Consider the following 13,809-nt stretch of genomic DNA (forward strand, 5'->3'; position numbering starts at 1 on the left):
TCAATGTGCTAACATTTTGGCCCATTCTACATCTATCCACCCACCTTTCTCTTACCGCCGTTAAGCCCCTCTGTCTCTGTTGAGTAAACAAACAAAAAAAATGTTAAATTGTGTGCATACTTTGCAAGAAACTTTATTTGCAGTAATTATCCCTTAAATTAAATTTGATTGTATTCTGGTTTATGTTCATGGTTTGTTTTGCTAGATTTGTTTGGTTTTATTTGCTATTTTAGTTTCTTAAGAATATATTCAGTTAGTAACCCATCATATCAAATTGGAGTTTAAATAAACAGCATATTTTATATACAGGTGCTGGTCATAAAATTAGAATATCATGAAAAAGTAGATTGATTTCAGTAATTCCATTTAAAAAGTGAAACTTGTATATTATATTCATACATTACATACAAACTCATATATTTCAGATGTTTATTTTGTTTAATTTTGATGATTACAAATGACAACAAATGAAAATCTCAAATTCATCATATCAGAAAATTAGAATATTGTAAAAAGGTTCAAAATTGATGGCCCCTGGTACCACACTCTAATCAGCTAATTAACTCAAACCACCTGCAAAAGCCTTTAAATGGTCTTTCAGTCTAGTTCTATAGGCTACACAATCATGGGGAAGACTGCTGACTTGACAGTTGTCCAAAAGACGACCATCGACACCTTGCACAAGGAGGGCAAGACACAAAAGGTCATCGCTAAAGAGGCTGGCTGTTCACAGAGCTCAGTGTCCAAGCACATTAATAGAGAGGCGAAGGGAAGGAAAAGATGTGGTCGAAAAAAGTGTTCAAGCAAGAGAGATAACCGCACCCTGGAGAGGATTGTGAAACAAAACCCATTCAAAAATGTGGGGGAGATTCACAAAGAGTGGACTGCAGCTGGAGTGAGTGCTTCAAGAACCACCACACACAGACGTATGAAAGACATGGGTTTCTGCTGTCGCATTCCTTGTGTCAAGCCAATCTTGAACCACAGACAGCGTCAGAAGCGTCTAAAGAGAAACAGGACTGGACTGCTGGTGAGTGGTCCAAAGTCATGTTCTCTGATGAAAGTAAATTTTGCATTTCCTTTGGAAATCAAGGTCCCAGAGTCTGGAGGAAAAGAAGAGAGGCACTTCATCCACATTGCTTGAAGTCCAGTGTAAAGTTTCCACAGTCAGTGATGGTTTGGGGTGCCATGTCATCTGCTGGTGTTGGTCCATTGTGTTTTCTGAGGTCCAGGGTCAACGCAGCCACATACCAGGAAGTTTTAGAGCACTTCATGCTTCCTGCAGCTGACCAACTTTTTGGAGATGCAGATTTCATTTTCCAACAGGACTTGGCACCTGCACACAGTGCCAAAGCTACCAGTACCTGGTTGAAGGACCATGGTATCCCTGTTCTTAATTGGCCAGCAAACTCTCCTGACCTTAACCCCATAGAAAATCTATGGGGTATTGTGAAGAAGAAGATGCAATACACCAGACCCAACAATTCAGAAGAGCTAAAAGCCACTATTAGAGCAACCTGGGCTATCATAACACCTGAGCAGTGCCACAGACTGATCGACTCCATGCCACGCCGCATTGCTGCAGTAATACAGGCCAAAGGAGGCCCAACTAAATACTGAGTGCTGTACATGCTCATACTTTTCATGTTCATACTTTTCAGTTGGCCAACATTTCTATAAATCCTTTGTTTTTATTGGTCTTCAGTAATATTCTAATTTTCTGATATGATGAATTTGAGATTTTCATTTGTTTTCATTTGTAATCATCAAAATTAAACAAAATAAACATCTGAAATATATGAGTTTGTATGTAATGTATGAATATAATATACAAGTTTCACTTTTTAAATGGAATTACTGAAATCAATCTACTTTTTCATGATATTCTAATTTTATGACCAGCACCTGTAATCTTTTTTATATTTTATTGTTTTATGTTTAACATTGAAACTATACAAATCTCAAATATGATTTTCATTTAAAGAATTCGTTTTTGGGCCTAATTACATCTCAAACACTAATGCACACTTGCATTGGTGTTTGAGATGTAATTAGGCCCTTGCGTTGGTGTGAACTGGATATATTTGTGTCCTTTAAAACCATCCTTTCTTTTCCTGCTTCTTTCACCCAGAGATGAAGAGGAGGGGGGCGGGCCATATTATACTCTACCCTTATGAATAGGATCCAGTTTTTTCTCACACTAAAAGATTGTGTCTCTTTGAAAGTAGGAACAGTCTCCAACAATAGTTCATTGTACATGCCCACAGCTACTTTTTCACTGGCTGCATGTCATAATCAATCTGTGCCTTTTTAAACAAATCTACTCTCTGCACTGATTGGCTCTCCATGATTTATAATACATACCCTTAAAATAATTATTTTTGCATGCTGGACAAAGTCAAGCCATAGAGCTCAAGATAAAAAAAAAACTATAAAAGAAAGAACCGACAGCATGCCCAGTGAGATAGTGGATTAATAAACTGCTGAATATAACAGCAACAGGGTAGCAAAGAAAGTTTAATCACTATAATAAAATATGCAAAATTATTCCATGCAAACAGTTGATGCGGTTCTAGCAATATATGGTTAGAGATTTGTCCACATTATCCATTAAAGAAACTCTGTAGACACAAACCTCTGTTGAAAACACAGGTCTGAGTTAGTTGGGACAATGGGAGTGGCCGCTGGGCTAATCCTTATCCCATGTGACTCATCTGAATCATTAACCCCGCAAGGCTCCTCCTTCTGTAACTCTACACTCACCCCTCTGTACTTTATTCGCTCTGATAGAAGTGGGAGGGTAGGTTTCAATTGCTCTGAGAGCTGGGAGGTGCTTGGTCTTGGCAGTCCTGCTGAGGCAAGTGAAGAGGAGACACAGGAAAACAAGCTGGAGAGTCGCAAACAATATGCTCACCAGGTGGAGTCTCCCACAGCGCTTTGTTATGGAATGCAGGATTTTGGAAAGAGAACTCATCAGCCCTGGGTTGGCTGATTTTTAAACAAGAGCCATGAAGAGTCCGGTTGTTTATGGGAACCCAGTCATGTTTGGTCCAGGGGAGTGGAACCAAGCAGCTGGCGTCCCATTGAGAAGAGGGAAGAGCGTGGAGGAGCTCGGGGATGCTGGGTGGGCAAGAGAAAGGGAGCGGATGGCCCACCTGCAACACATGCAACAGCTACATCAGCTGCAGCTTCAGCAGCAACAGGTTGGACATCATATATATGGAGTCCCTCCTCCTGGGCCACCACAAGGACCAGTTTTTGTTCCAAGTCCAGCTCCAGCCGGACATATGCCAGTACATGGTGGGATGATGGTTCCATTAGGTGTTCCTACACCGCCTCCAGTACATGTGCAAGCTCCATGGCCAGTACAATGGGAAAACCAGGCCCATGCTGGACAAGCCAACATCTTCCACCAGCAGAGGCCTCTTGGACATGATGTTTACTACCATCCTCGTTCTGAGGATGGCCACCTGGACTTAAGGATATCTGAATGGAAGGGTAAGCATTGTTTTTACCAAGGTCCTGAGGATGATTACAACCTCCAGCATGACGTGCCTCAAGAAATAGACAGTAATGACTTCAGGACTCAGGAAGGTTATGGACAAATGGAAGAGGAGGAGAGAGGAGCAAGGGACTACTGGGACAGAGAAAATGAACATTACTCTGAGCGGTATGACCGCAGGAGGCAAAGAGACTCTGAAGAGCACAGGGACAGAAACAGGGATAGAGATCGTTATGACAGGAAATACAAAGACCACTACGACGAAAGGGGGGAAAAGTATTATGACACAAGGAAACACCGTAAACATGATTCCAGAGAGTGTGACGGTTACAAAAGCCAATATGAAGACTACAATGATCGTAAAGATAAATACGTCCACAGAGACAGTCAAAGGGACAGAGATTACTATGAAGAACGAGATCGGGATCATTATGACTCCAAGGACAGATATCGCTCAAGAGAAAAATACCATTACCGACATAGAGAAGAGGACTGTTACTATGAAGAGAAAAAATCTAGGAACCATCGTTCTGAACGTCATGCAGACGATCGATATGAACCCAGAGAAAAGGACTATGACCGGAGGGCTGAGGACATGCACAGAAGTAAAAGAAGGGCCCAGTATGACTCTGAAGCTGAGGATCACTGGGAATATAGGGAAAGGGATCGCAATGACAGATACAGACATTCCGAAGATGATAGAAGAGATGAACATTATGGCAGACGAAAGGACTACAAAGCAAGAGAGGACTGTGATAGGAGAGGAGAAGACTACTATGACCAGAAATATGAAGACCGGTATGAACGAAGAGAAGGAGAGCATCCTCACACCCAAGCGAGAGGCAGACTTAGAAACCTGCGTTCAATATCTGTGGATCCAGATCATGAGGAATATCCTAAAAATGACCGTATGACACACTGTGAAAAATGGGTTGAGCAGCAGAATGAGAATATTGCACTAATGGAAACACACTCTTTTGAGGATTCAATCAACAATTGTCACAGCACTGAGCAGGAAAGGGGGTACGAGTCGAGTGCTGGCAGCGTTGGTTCAAAAAAGTGTCACAAGGCCGTATACATGGGTTCCTTGGACAGGAACAGCTTTTACAGGAAGACGGCTCCAAGCTCACTGCGAAATTCACAGTTTGCCACCACCAGGAAACAGAAGAAAGGTAAACACAATTGTGTTGTCATGTGAGAGAAGACTATATCCTGTATTTGCACAACATGTTTGCTGTTTATATTTATGCCGACTTTGTAAGATTCAAGGGTAGAGTTGGGAGCTAATTCTCCAAAGGATCTAACTTACACCATCATATTATAATTTAAATGGTAGTTTTAAGACAGAAGTTAAATGTTTTATAAGATCCATTGTGATTTTTAATTAAATAATACAGGGCAGATCAGATTGACAGTTCTAGCAATCACATTCTTGTTCATTGTGACCTCCAGAGATGCTCCTCTAATCAATACTGGGGGGCTTCAGAATGCTGACAAGCCACACGCCATTAATACCCCTTCAGAAAAGGTGTGGGTGTGTGAGTATCGCCCTTGTCAGTAGAAAGTGAGCTGTCAGGTATTTTGTAAGAACCTGCAGAACAGGTTTGGCGGGTCCTTAGTTTTTGTTTTCTGTCATTCTTTGCATCCGTGGCTTTCTACCTTATCACCGTGCTCTGAATAACTCGGGCTATGTGCGCATGTAACTAGTCTGTTCAGTTATTTTATGTCTGAAAGGTCAGCCTTTTATTGCATTTCCCCTGAGAGACACTGAAAACTAGTTTTATACAGCAGTGGAATGCTAATTCTTTGCACCTTATATACCATATGGATTTAGGGGAGTTTGGTAGGTTCTTTTAAAACAAAGTTACTGAGAAATGAGTGCCATTAGACTCAGATATAAAGTCCAAATAAAGTGACATACAAAGCTGTCAGCTGTCACAGACATCTGTAACTCTATTTCCCTCTCTTAGTTAGTTGGGGTTGGGGAGATGCTCTCCACAATTTTCCCTCTGGTCATGTAAAAAACTTTTAATTTGATATTTCTCCTATACTCAAGACTTTTTTTTTACTGTGTAGAACCTAGTTGACTTATTCCAGGTCAGGCGTCCTGCAGCCTTTAGATCTGTCTCTGCGTCAACACACCTGAGTTAAATAATAATTTGCACAAACTCAGGGGAGCTTGACATTATACTGAGGAGGTATTTCAGATGTATGGAAGCAGGAAAACATCTAAAACATACAGGACTGTATCTCAAGGATGGGAATTGAAGAGCTTTGGTCTAGATAAAACATAAACAAGACATCATATTTGCTACCTGCGCTCAGTAGTCAGGTAGTGTTATGCTATTAAAGAGAGAAGAAAATGAATTAGAAATTTAAATCTGCGGTGGCCAAGTATCATAAAGGATAGAACCGTTAAATTTTTACTTTGTTTGCGTTACATTTTTATTTACATTTCAGCATGACTTTCTTTAATTCAAACCTAATAATAAACAGGTAAAATAAACGTATTTTAAATTCTAAAGTGTTGCAAACATATCTCATTATGACCTGAAGATATGATTAAACCTGGTAAAGTTAAGGATTTAGGAACATAATAAACTTAGAAGAAGGTTCTTCAGTGTGAGTTTCACTCAAGAAAACTCATTGCAGGAGAGTTTTGCAGTTTGGGACTTGGACAAAGACAAAGGATCACTTCCCTGGATCACATTGTTGTGTCTGAGAAGAAGCAGGTGGCGCCCCATGACCCCCTCCCCCAGTTACCTAGAAACCTACACAAGTCACACACACACACTAACATGCTCAGGCCACTCTTTAGCCTCCACCACACACTTCTTTCATCAGTCTAAGTATTAATCCCTAGCGTCAGCATGGTGAGTGGATGGTGGGGGTCTGTCTGGTGCCAGGCAGTGTAAAGCACTGACCTGACTCCTTCGCTGCAGCACGAGACCAGAACTGTGTGTGTGTGTGCACTAGTTAGCCTTTGTAAGGCTTAATTCAAGAACTGACGGCATCTTTCAAATCACATAGAGGCGTGCATGCACGCTTGCCTGTGCAGTGTCTCGTCATCCTTTAATCTTGTTAAACAGTTTCAGCTCAGTCAGGGGTTTGCTCTGACGGAAACATTAAATTGTAGAGCAAATAACATTAGACCATCCTGTTGCAGAACTTATTGGGCCTCGAATTTGATGCAGTGACATTGAAGTGAAGTTCGGGTTTTTGCTAACTTGAATGCATCTATCCTAACCCTGTTTTCTCTTTTAAATCATACGTTTTTCCTCTTCTCCTTAATAGTTTATAGTTTTGTAAATATCAGATGGTAATACATTATTTTCCCCTGTCAAATAAGTGTGCAGGTGGTGCTTTTGCAAATTTGAAAATATTCACATTTGTTGCATAGTTTCTCAAAAAAAAAAAAAAGCAGTACAGACATTGCACAAGTATGCTGTTCCTCTCCTAACATGACAATTAATAATTTACCTCTTGTTAATTTATTTCCAAAGAACTAGCATATGATATAAAACCTTTATTTGTCTCGTAGTACAGTTTCATATGTTTAGTATCTTAACAAACATTACCTTGTTAAATAATTTAAAATCTGATCAAATAAAATTTTTATTTGTCAAACTTTGAGCAAATGCTTAAATGGTGCAATGGAAGAGTTTGAGCCCCTGCACGTGATCGACGTGTCGTCACCGATCGGTGATCTGACAGCTGGTGCACTGTTTTCCACTGTAATCCCTGGGTAGCCGCTGCCATTGGTGGACATCAGGATTGTGAGGTTCAGTTGATTAGCTGGGAGCTAAAACAGGAAATCTTTGGACAGAATCTCAAATTGTCTGATAGCAATGCTCCAGAGGCATTATATCTCACTACAGGCCGACAGAGATCAAACATGTCAAACAAGATCACCTTTTTTAGTTTTGTCCCAGTCCTTTAAGTTATGGGTTCCTCAGCAATTTTTTTTGTTATAAATATCAACACATATCTAGATTTCTGGGGTTTTACGATACACCCAGCTTATGAGACGTGACACCGGAAAATGCTTGGTTTCCAAGACAAGATGTGAACAATTGGCAGGAAAAAAGGTGGACCTTTTTTCCATCAGCACAGTGAAGGTGAACAAAATTTCAAACTATTTAAGGATCCATAATCAGTGTGGAATAATTTAGTCCAAGTTTCAGCAGTTCTAATCTAATGTTGTTATCGTTTTATTCTTAACAGATCATTATATCAAAAAAGGCAGAAACACACAGTTTAGTTTTTCTTAAATCGATAAAGCTTTAATAAATTTCAGACTCTGTTTGGTTAGAATAATGGAGATCAGGTTTAATCTAAATGAGGAAGAAGATAATGGGTTTGAATCATGTTTAAAAGGATGCCGGTTCGCATGTCCAAAGACATGAATGTTAAGTTAATTAGTTCCTCTGAGCCGTAAAGACTAAAGTGTTACTGTACATTAAAGAAAGGTGGAGAGTTGATTCTGCCTGAAAAATTCATGAGGACTCTGAAATACATATAAAAAAAAAATACAGTTTAGATGAATACAAAAAATATTAAATAGACTTTTCTTTTGCACCGAAGGGTATTTTCACAATGCATGCAATATTTGTCTTACATGTCAAAGTTTTATTTTTCTTCTGAGTGCTCTTAGGCCTGCAAGTTGAATTCTAGCGGTATTTGTGCATTCACAAACACACCAGAATCCATATTGTACCACTCCTGCTTAAAGCCAGAATGAGTTGGACAGTATGTTACAGTATTATGGTTTAAGGCAGGATACATAGCTGCTATGAAAGCAGGAGCTGCAGACCATACAGCCAAACCAAAATAAATATGGCAGCATAGTAGGACCTATGCATAGCTGATGTTTACATATCTGTGTTGTCAGAATCCACTATTTAATCCCTAAAAGAATAACAAAAAGTGTAAACATTTCATTGATTGGGGTTTCTCATGGCGTCTGCTCCTATTACATCCGTTTCACTGATTGAGGAAAACCAAACTTTGTGAGGTGGGCATTTGATGTCACTTTCCCCCAATCAGCTTGAATTGAACAGATTCAATTGGAGCAGTCCCAGGTTAATAAGATGTAGAACTACACCTGAGTTCTCCACAGTATCCTTTCTTTAAAACATACACAAAAAATGTATTTACAAATAATAGCCAAATAGACTGAACTTAAAAATAAAACAAATTAGCAGTCATCCAGAGTATGATGCTTATCAAAGGGATAAAGCCTGCTAAAAAAACGTTGTTTTTTTTTTACAATTTTTGTTTTTTAACTTCAGTTCACTTTTCTGGGAAGATATCACCTAAAATTTAAACCTATTCTCAGGTACAGCAACCAAGACATTTTTTACAGTTCTTTGTGCCTGTCTTTTTTTGATATGACTTGTACCAGCATGAAACAACAGTAATGTTATCTGTCATTTGTTTTATGTACTGTGGGAAAACACTGGAGTCTGCATGTGGAGTTTGCCTTTAAGGACTAGTTTCATGTAGATAAGGCTAAGTTTACTCAGTCAGTTAAATTACATCACTTCTAATGTTAAAGGTTATTTGTAGGGGCAGGTTATTGGGTATTATATAAGTATCTATATCTACAAATCAACTTAGATTTTTTTCAAAATATAAAATGAATTGACATTAGATGATTTTTTTACTCTAGGTAATAACTCTTGCCTTTTACGTAAGGTTTAGGCACTATATAAGGAGTAAAATTGTCATAGCATGCGTGGATGCTAGATTTTCTTGCACTGTTATCTCAAGCCATTAGTAGTTTCCTTTAGTTTGATTGACTTAAATTGATTTAATCAAGTGGGAGTTGTGGCACTTTTTGTAACATCTAACCTGTAAGAATATTTTTGCAGATAAAAAAAATACTTTAGAAATTTCAAGGCCCTATAATTCTAACATTGTTAATTTATTTTAATCTATTTTTACTTCCAATAAGTTAATTTGTTTAAGTTTTGTTTAGTTTGATCATTCAAATGGTAAATCATTGTGACATGGGCATTTAAAATGCAGTTCAGGAGTGATATTGACAGGGACATGTTTGATTCACTTGTGGAAAAATCTCCTTAAAGGAATAGTACACCCAAAACATGATTAGCCTTCATTTTCTACTCACCTCCATGCTGAACAACACTCTGGAGTACTTTTTTGATATCTCAAATGCATCTGGAGATCTGGGAGACTTCTTGCTGTCTGCTGACATTCAAATAATGGAGGTCTATGGCGCCCGAGACAGAAAGGTCCACAAAAGTCCACAAAAACTTGTCAATATTCCTCCATACTGCTCGTCCAATGTAATCCAAGTGTCCTGAGTGGGTAGCATCCAGAATTTACTCGAAACGAAGTCATTTAGAACGTTTTAGAGCCTAAACAGTAGTGTATAGGATTTCCTAATAGCGCCCCCATGCGCGCTCACGATTCTACGGAAGCCGGCAGACCAAACCAGCGCATTCAGCTCGGCAAAGAACTCATGCTCTTCCTCAACACTGAAGTCCTCAGACATTTTTCTTTCGTTGTTTCTTTCTTTGCACAGGTAAACAGCACATTTCTTCTTCTACGCTTGCATTATCGGCAGAGCAGACGCTGAATGCGCACTTTCTTCCGGTTTGGTCTGCCGGCTTCCGTAGAATCGTGAGCGCGCATGGGGGCGCTATTAGGAAATCCTATACACTACTGTTTATGCTCTAAAAACATTCTAAATTACTTCGTTTCGAGTAAATTCTGGATGCTACCCACTCAGGACACTTGGATTACATTGGACGAGCAGTATGGAGGAATATTGACACGTTTTTGTGGACTTTTATGGACCTTTCTGTCTCGGGCGCCATGGACCTCCATTATTTGAATGTCAGCAGACAGCAAGAAGCCTCCCAGATCTCCAGATGCATTTGAGATATCAAAAAAGTACTCCAGAGTGTTGTTCAGCATGGAGGTGAGTAGAAAATGAAGGCTAATCATGTTTTGGGTGTACTATTCCTTTAAGGCCTGAAGGTGTCTGTCTCTACTTGTTGATTAACAACGAACAGATATAATCTCACATGTTTAGTCAGCTCCAGCTGTTCTTGCATAGCTTGTGCTGCTTATTTGTTTCCCACAAATGAAATCAGAAACCGAGAACATGCGCAGCCTTTACGTTAAACAGTAAAAAAGTTCAGAGATGCACAGATTAATTTTTTTTTTTTTTTTGGTCAATATTCAGTCTCCCATTTTTGGAAAGCTTTGATGATCTATTATAGAATTACAATTAAAGGCATCTTTGTGACATTACCATTACTAACCGTTACTAAGCTTCTAAGCTGCTAAAATAGAATTTTAGCAGCTTAGAAGCACAAACACACCTAACCCTTTTTGTTTATTAAAATCAGCTCCATGTCATTCCCCCCCTTCTCTGGCCCAGTGATACAAATCTGGGTACAATCTGGCATCTATGGCAAATGGTTCCCTTTTATATCTAAGAACTTATATAGTATAAAATGATTGATAATGCAAATGAACAAATTGGAAAAAGCTCCTGAATGTGTAGTTCTCTACGCTTAAGGATAAACCAACATGTCACAGTTGAAAAAACAATTTCCTTTTGATTAGTTTAGACTTTTTTTGAAATACATTTTTTAACACCCCTCTGATACGGGAAAAACTAACCTTCCCCCAGTCACAACTTGCACACTGAAGAGTGTTGCATTTAGTGTAAAATCACCGTAATTGTGTGGTGCATTCTTGAATTGGACTTTTATTGCGGTTGTTTTGGTTGACATTGTTTTGTTCCTCTTCTTCTGTTTCCTGCTGTTAGCTTTAGCTAACGGAATAACAAAGATGTCGGGTAAATGCAAATGTTTGCAGACACTAGTCACCATCTACATATACGGAAACCTTATATCACCTTTAGTGCTCAGATGCATAAAATTGGTTGCATTATTGCTTCTCTTGAACACTTGTTTTGTTGTATTATGTTCTACTAATTTGCATCGCTAAAGCACTTGTGGGGCCTAAGAGATAGTCCTCCCAACTTTTCATTACCGGTATTTAAAAGTCACTGGAGCTTTGTTGGTATTATGGGGCCCCATTTTAAATCCCTTTGCATTGATGGTCTCTTGATGTAATTGCATATTGTGTATCGTCAAATAATGCAGAGACGCTAGAGATCCCAGCCATTAAACCCTATGTGGCTCAAGTGTGGCAGCATCTGAATTATTCAGCACGGTAATTAAACCCCAGCCTCCTCTACTTTGAGACAACCTAATCTTAAAAGCCGCGGTGTGTAGTGTGAAAGCCCCGCCTTTAAAAAGTGTTCCTCTGAGAACTTTGCAAAAATACTCACATCTGTTTAAACAAATATTTGACAAAAACAATCAAATTTTTAGTTTTGCTTTGCTTTAATTTGAGAAGGCAGAATATGAATGCAAGCTGCTCTTCAGGTTATTGCTAATAAAAAAGCATTAATATTTCACACTTTGATCATGAAGATTCTTCAAAAGAAAGTTTAAGATAGTTTGCTACTATTGTGAGTCTGTTAGAAAAAGGTTGCTGTGAAGATTTGCATTGGAGCAAGAATGTGACCTGTTGACATCTGACCCTTAAAGAGATAAACAGGATGGCTTGCCTCTAAATAGATCTCTGTCAAGTGAACTTAGCACTAAAACAGTCGGTGATTCAGTCCGAACAATAGAAAGGTGATTTATTCAAGTCGTTGCTCTTTAGTTGACTGAAATGATGAAAAACGAGATGAAATTCACTGTTAAAGAGGTTTACATGGTAAGGACTTGCACATACAGTTAATGGTTAAAGCCTCTGGCTGAATACCAATCATATTTATACATCCTGCACCTCTTTTCTTTCCCCCGTCCATCAACCTGGGGAATTATTAGTAAAACGTTGGTTACTGATTGCTTGTCACAGCTTGCATGTTTTTATGGGCATCAGTTTGAAAATGTTGGCAGCTTGTTTGTGCTCCTTTTAAAACAGCTTCAGGTCTTAACTGTGTTTCCCAGCATGATCTTTTGAAAAAAAAAAGAAAAAAGGCCGCTCCCAGCCTTCCCAAACCTGATATGAGGAGGGCCCCCGCTATTGCCCGTTGCGATAGCAACTGTGCACACTGCGGTGAACTTTGGAGCAGAGCACACAGGAGCTTATTGTCCCATGACCTTAGACTGTGGCATGCAGCTTAAACTTTTGATTTTGGAGGAAGTTGATAGCAGAGTTTCAGAGGATTTTCTTTTCTTTTAGGTGTGTGGTTGGTTTTAACGCTGTTGCACAACAAAAAAGTCTAAAAAGTTTAATATGTAGGAGCAAATATGTGCTCCTGAGTTTAACTTTAAGATTGATGAAAACAGTAAGCATATTTTAACCAAAGGAATTTTTGGGGGTGAAGTTTAATTCCCAGGATCCAAACATGATTGAATTCAGGAGGAGCCGTATAGGTGGCGGCCACTTTTGAAACATGAAACGGCTTTATGGAAGGAGTGGAATAGATTATTGCAGACTCCACCCACATTGCACAACACAACTTCCTTCAGGTGGTACAGTTATATGAATATTGTGTTTCTAAGGACTTCTCCCAGAACTCTTCCTAAAATTATGTTAAAATAGTAAATTACTCTGTTTAAAGCATTTAGATAAAGTCTTGAGTTCAAGGAATATATGGGATTTTATTATTTATGGATAAAATCCCTGAGCGTCTGTATTGTTTTTATGTTCAAGTAAAGTCAAATATAAATAAGTGGATTTTTTTGATGTAGCAAAATGGAAAAATTATGAAGCCAAATCTTTACAAATAACTATTTGAGGTCATCAGCAGCTGGTTTGAGTCCATCTCCGGGTTTTAGTGAGTGCCCTAGTGCTCATCCTCCCCTGTGGGTGTTTGTGTGTAATGATGGTGGGATCCCATCCATTCTCATGGTAATTGGAGCTCTGGAATGGAGGGTTTTTGTTGTTTTATTTCTAGCAGGACAGTGCGGTCCTCCACAAGGGCTCATTGCTGAACTTTAAATTCCATCATGGGCCATTGCAGAGAAAGTAGCGAGCAGGTGGGTGATCCTTCCTTCTCTGTCTCACTTTAGCTTTTTTCTTGGGAAGAAACAGACAAGATTATGCTTTTAGAGTACTTTTAGAACACTGTTTTCAGGTAGCAGTTCAGTTTATTAGAATATCTTATTAACAAAAAAAAAAAAGCAGAGAAAAAAATGCATTTTATGCTAAAGAGATGATGCATATTTACCATAAATCACTTTGTGCCATCTTGACCAACTTTAAATTATCATTGCGAATGATCCGTCTCTGCTTCCGCCTGATAA

General features: G+C 39.0%; 1 protein-coding gene across 4 annotated transcripts in view; it reads left to right on the top strand.

The window, feature by feature from the left end:
* Window positions 1-13,809, top strand: part of LOC119780497 (dynamin binding protein) — a 72,423-nt gene that overhangs the window by 43,093 nt on the left and 15,521 nt on the right. Inside the window, exon 1 of one of the 4 annotated variants that reach the window (XM_038280564.1) lies at window positions 2,808-4,674. The exons of the other annotated variants lie outside the window; for them this stretch is intronic. Coding sequence (XP_038136492.1) covers window positions 3,009-4,674 — 1,666 coding nt within the window. The 5' untranslated portion in view covers window positions 2,808-3,008. Of the gene's footprint in view, window positions 1-2,807; window positions 4,675-13,809 lie in introns of those variants that run through there. 4 annotated transcript variants of the gene reach the window in all.

Source organism: Cyprinodon tularosa, unplaced genomic scaffold, assembly GCF_016077235.1.
Source record: "Cyprinodon tularosa strain WSP-4 unplaced genomic scaffold, ASM1607723v1 ctg161, whole genome shotgun sequence".
NCBI classification, from domain to species: Eukaryota; Metazoa; Chordata; class Actinopteri; order Cyprinodontiformes; family Cyprinodontidae; genus Cyprinodon; species Cyprinodon tularosa.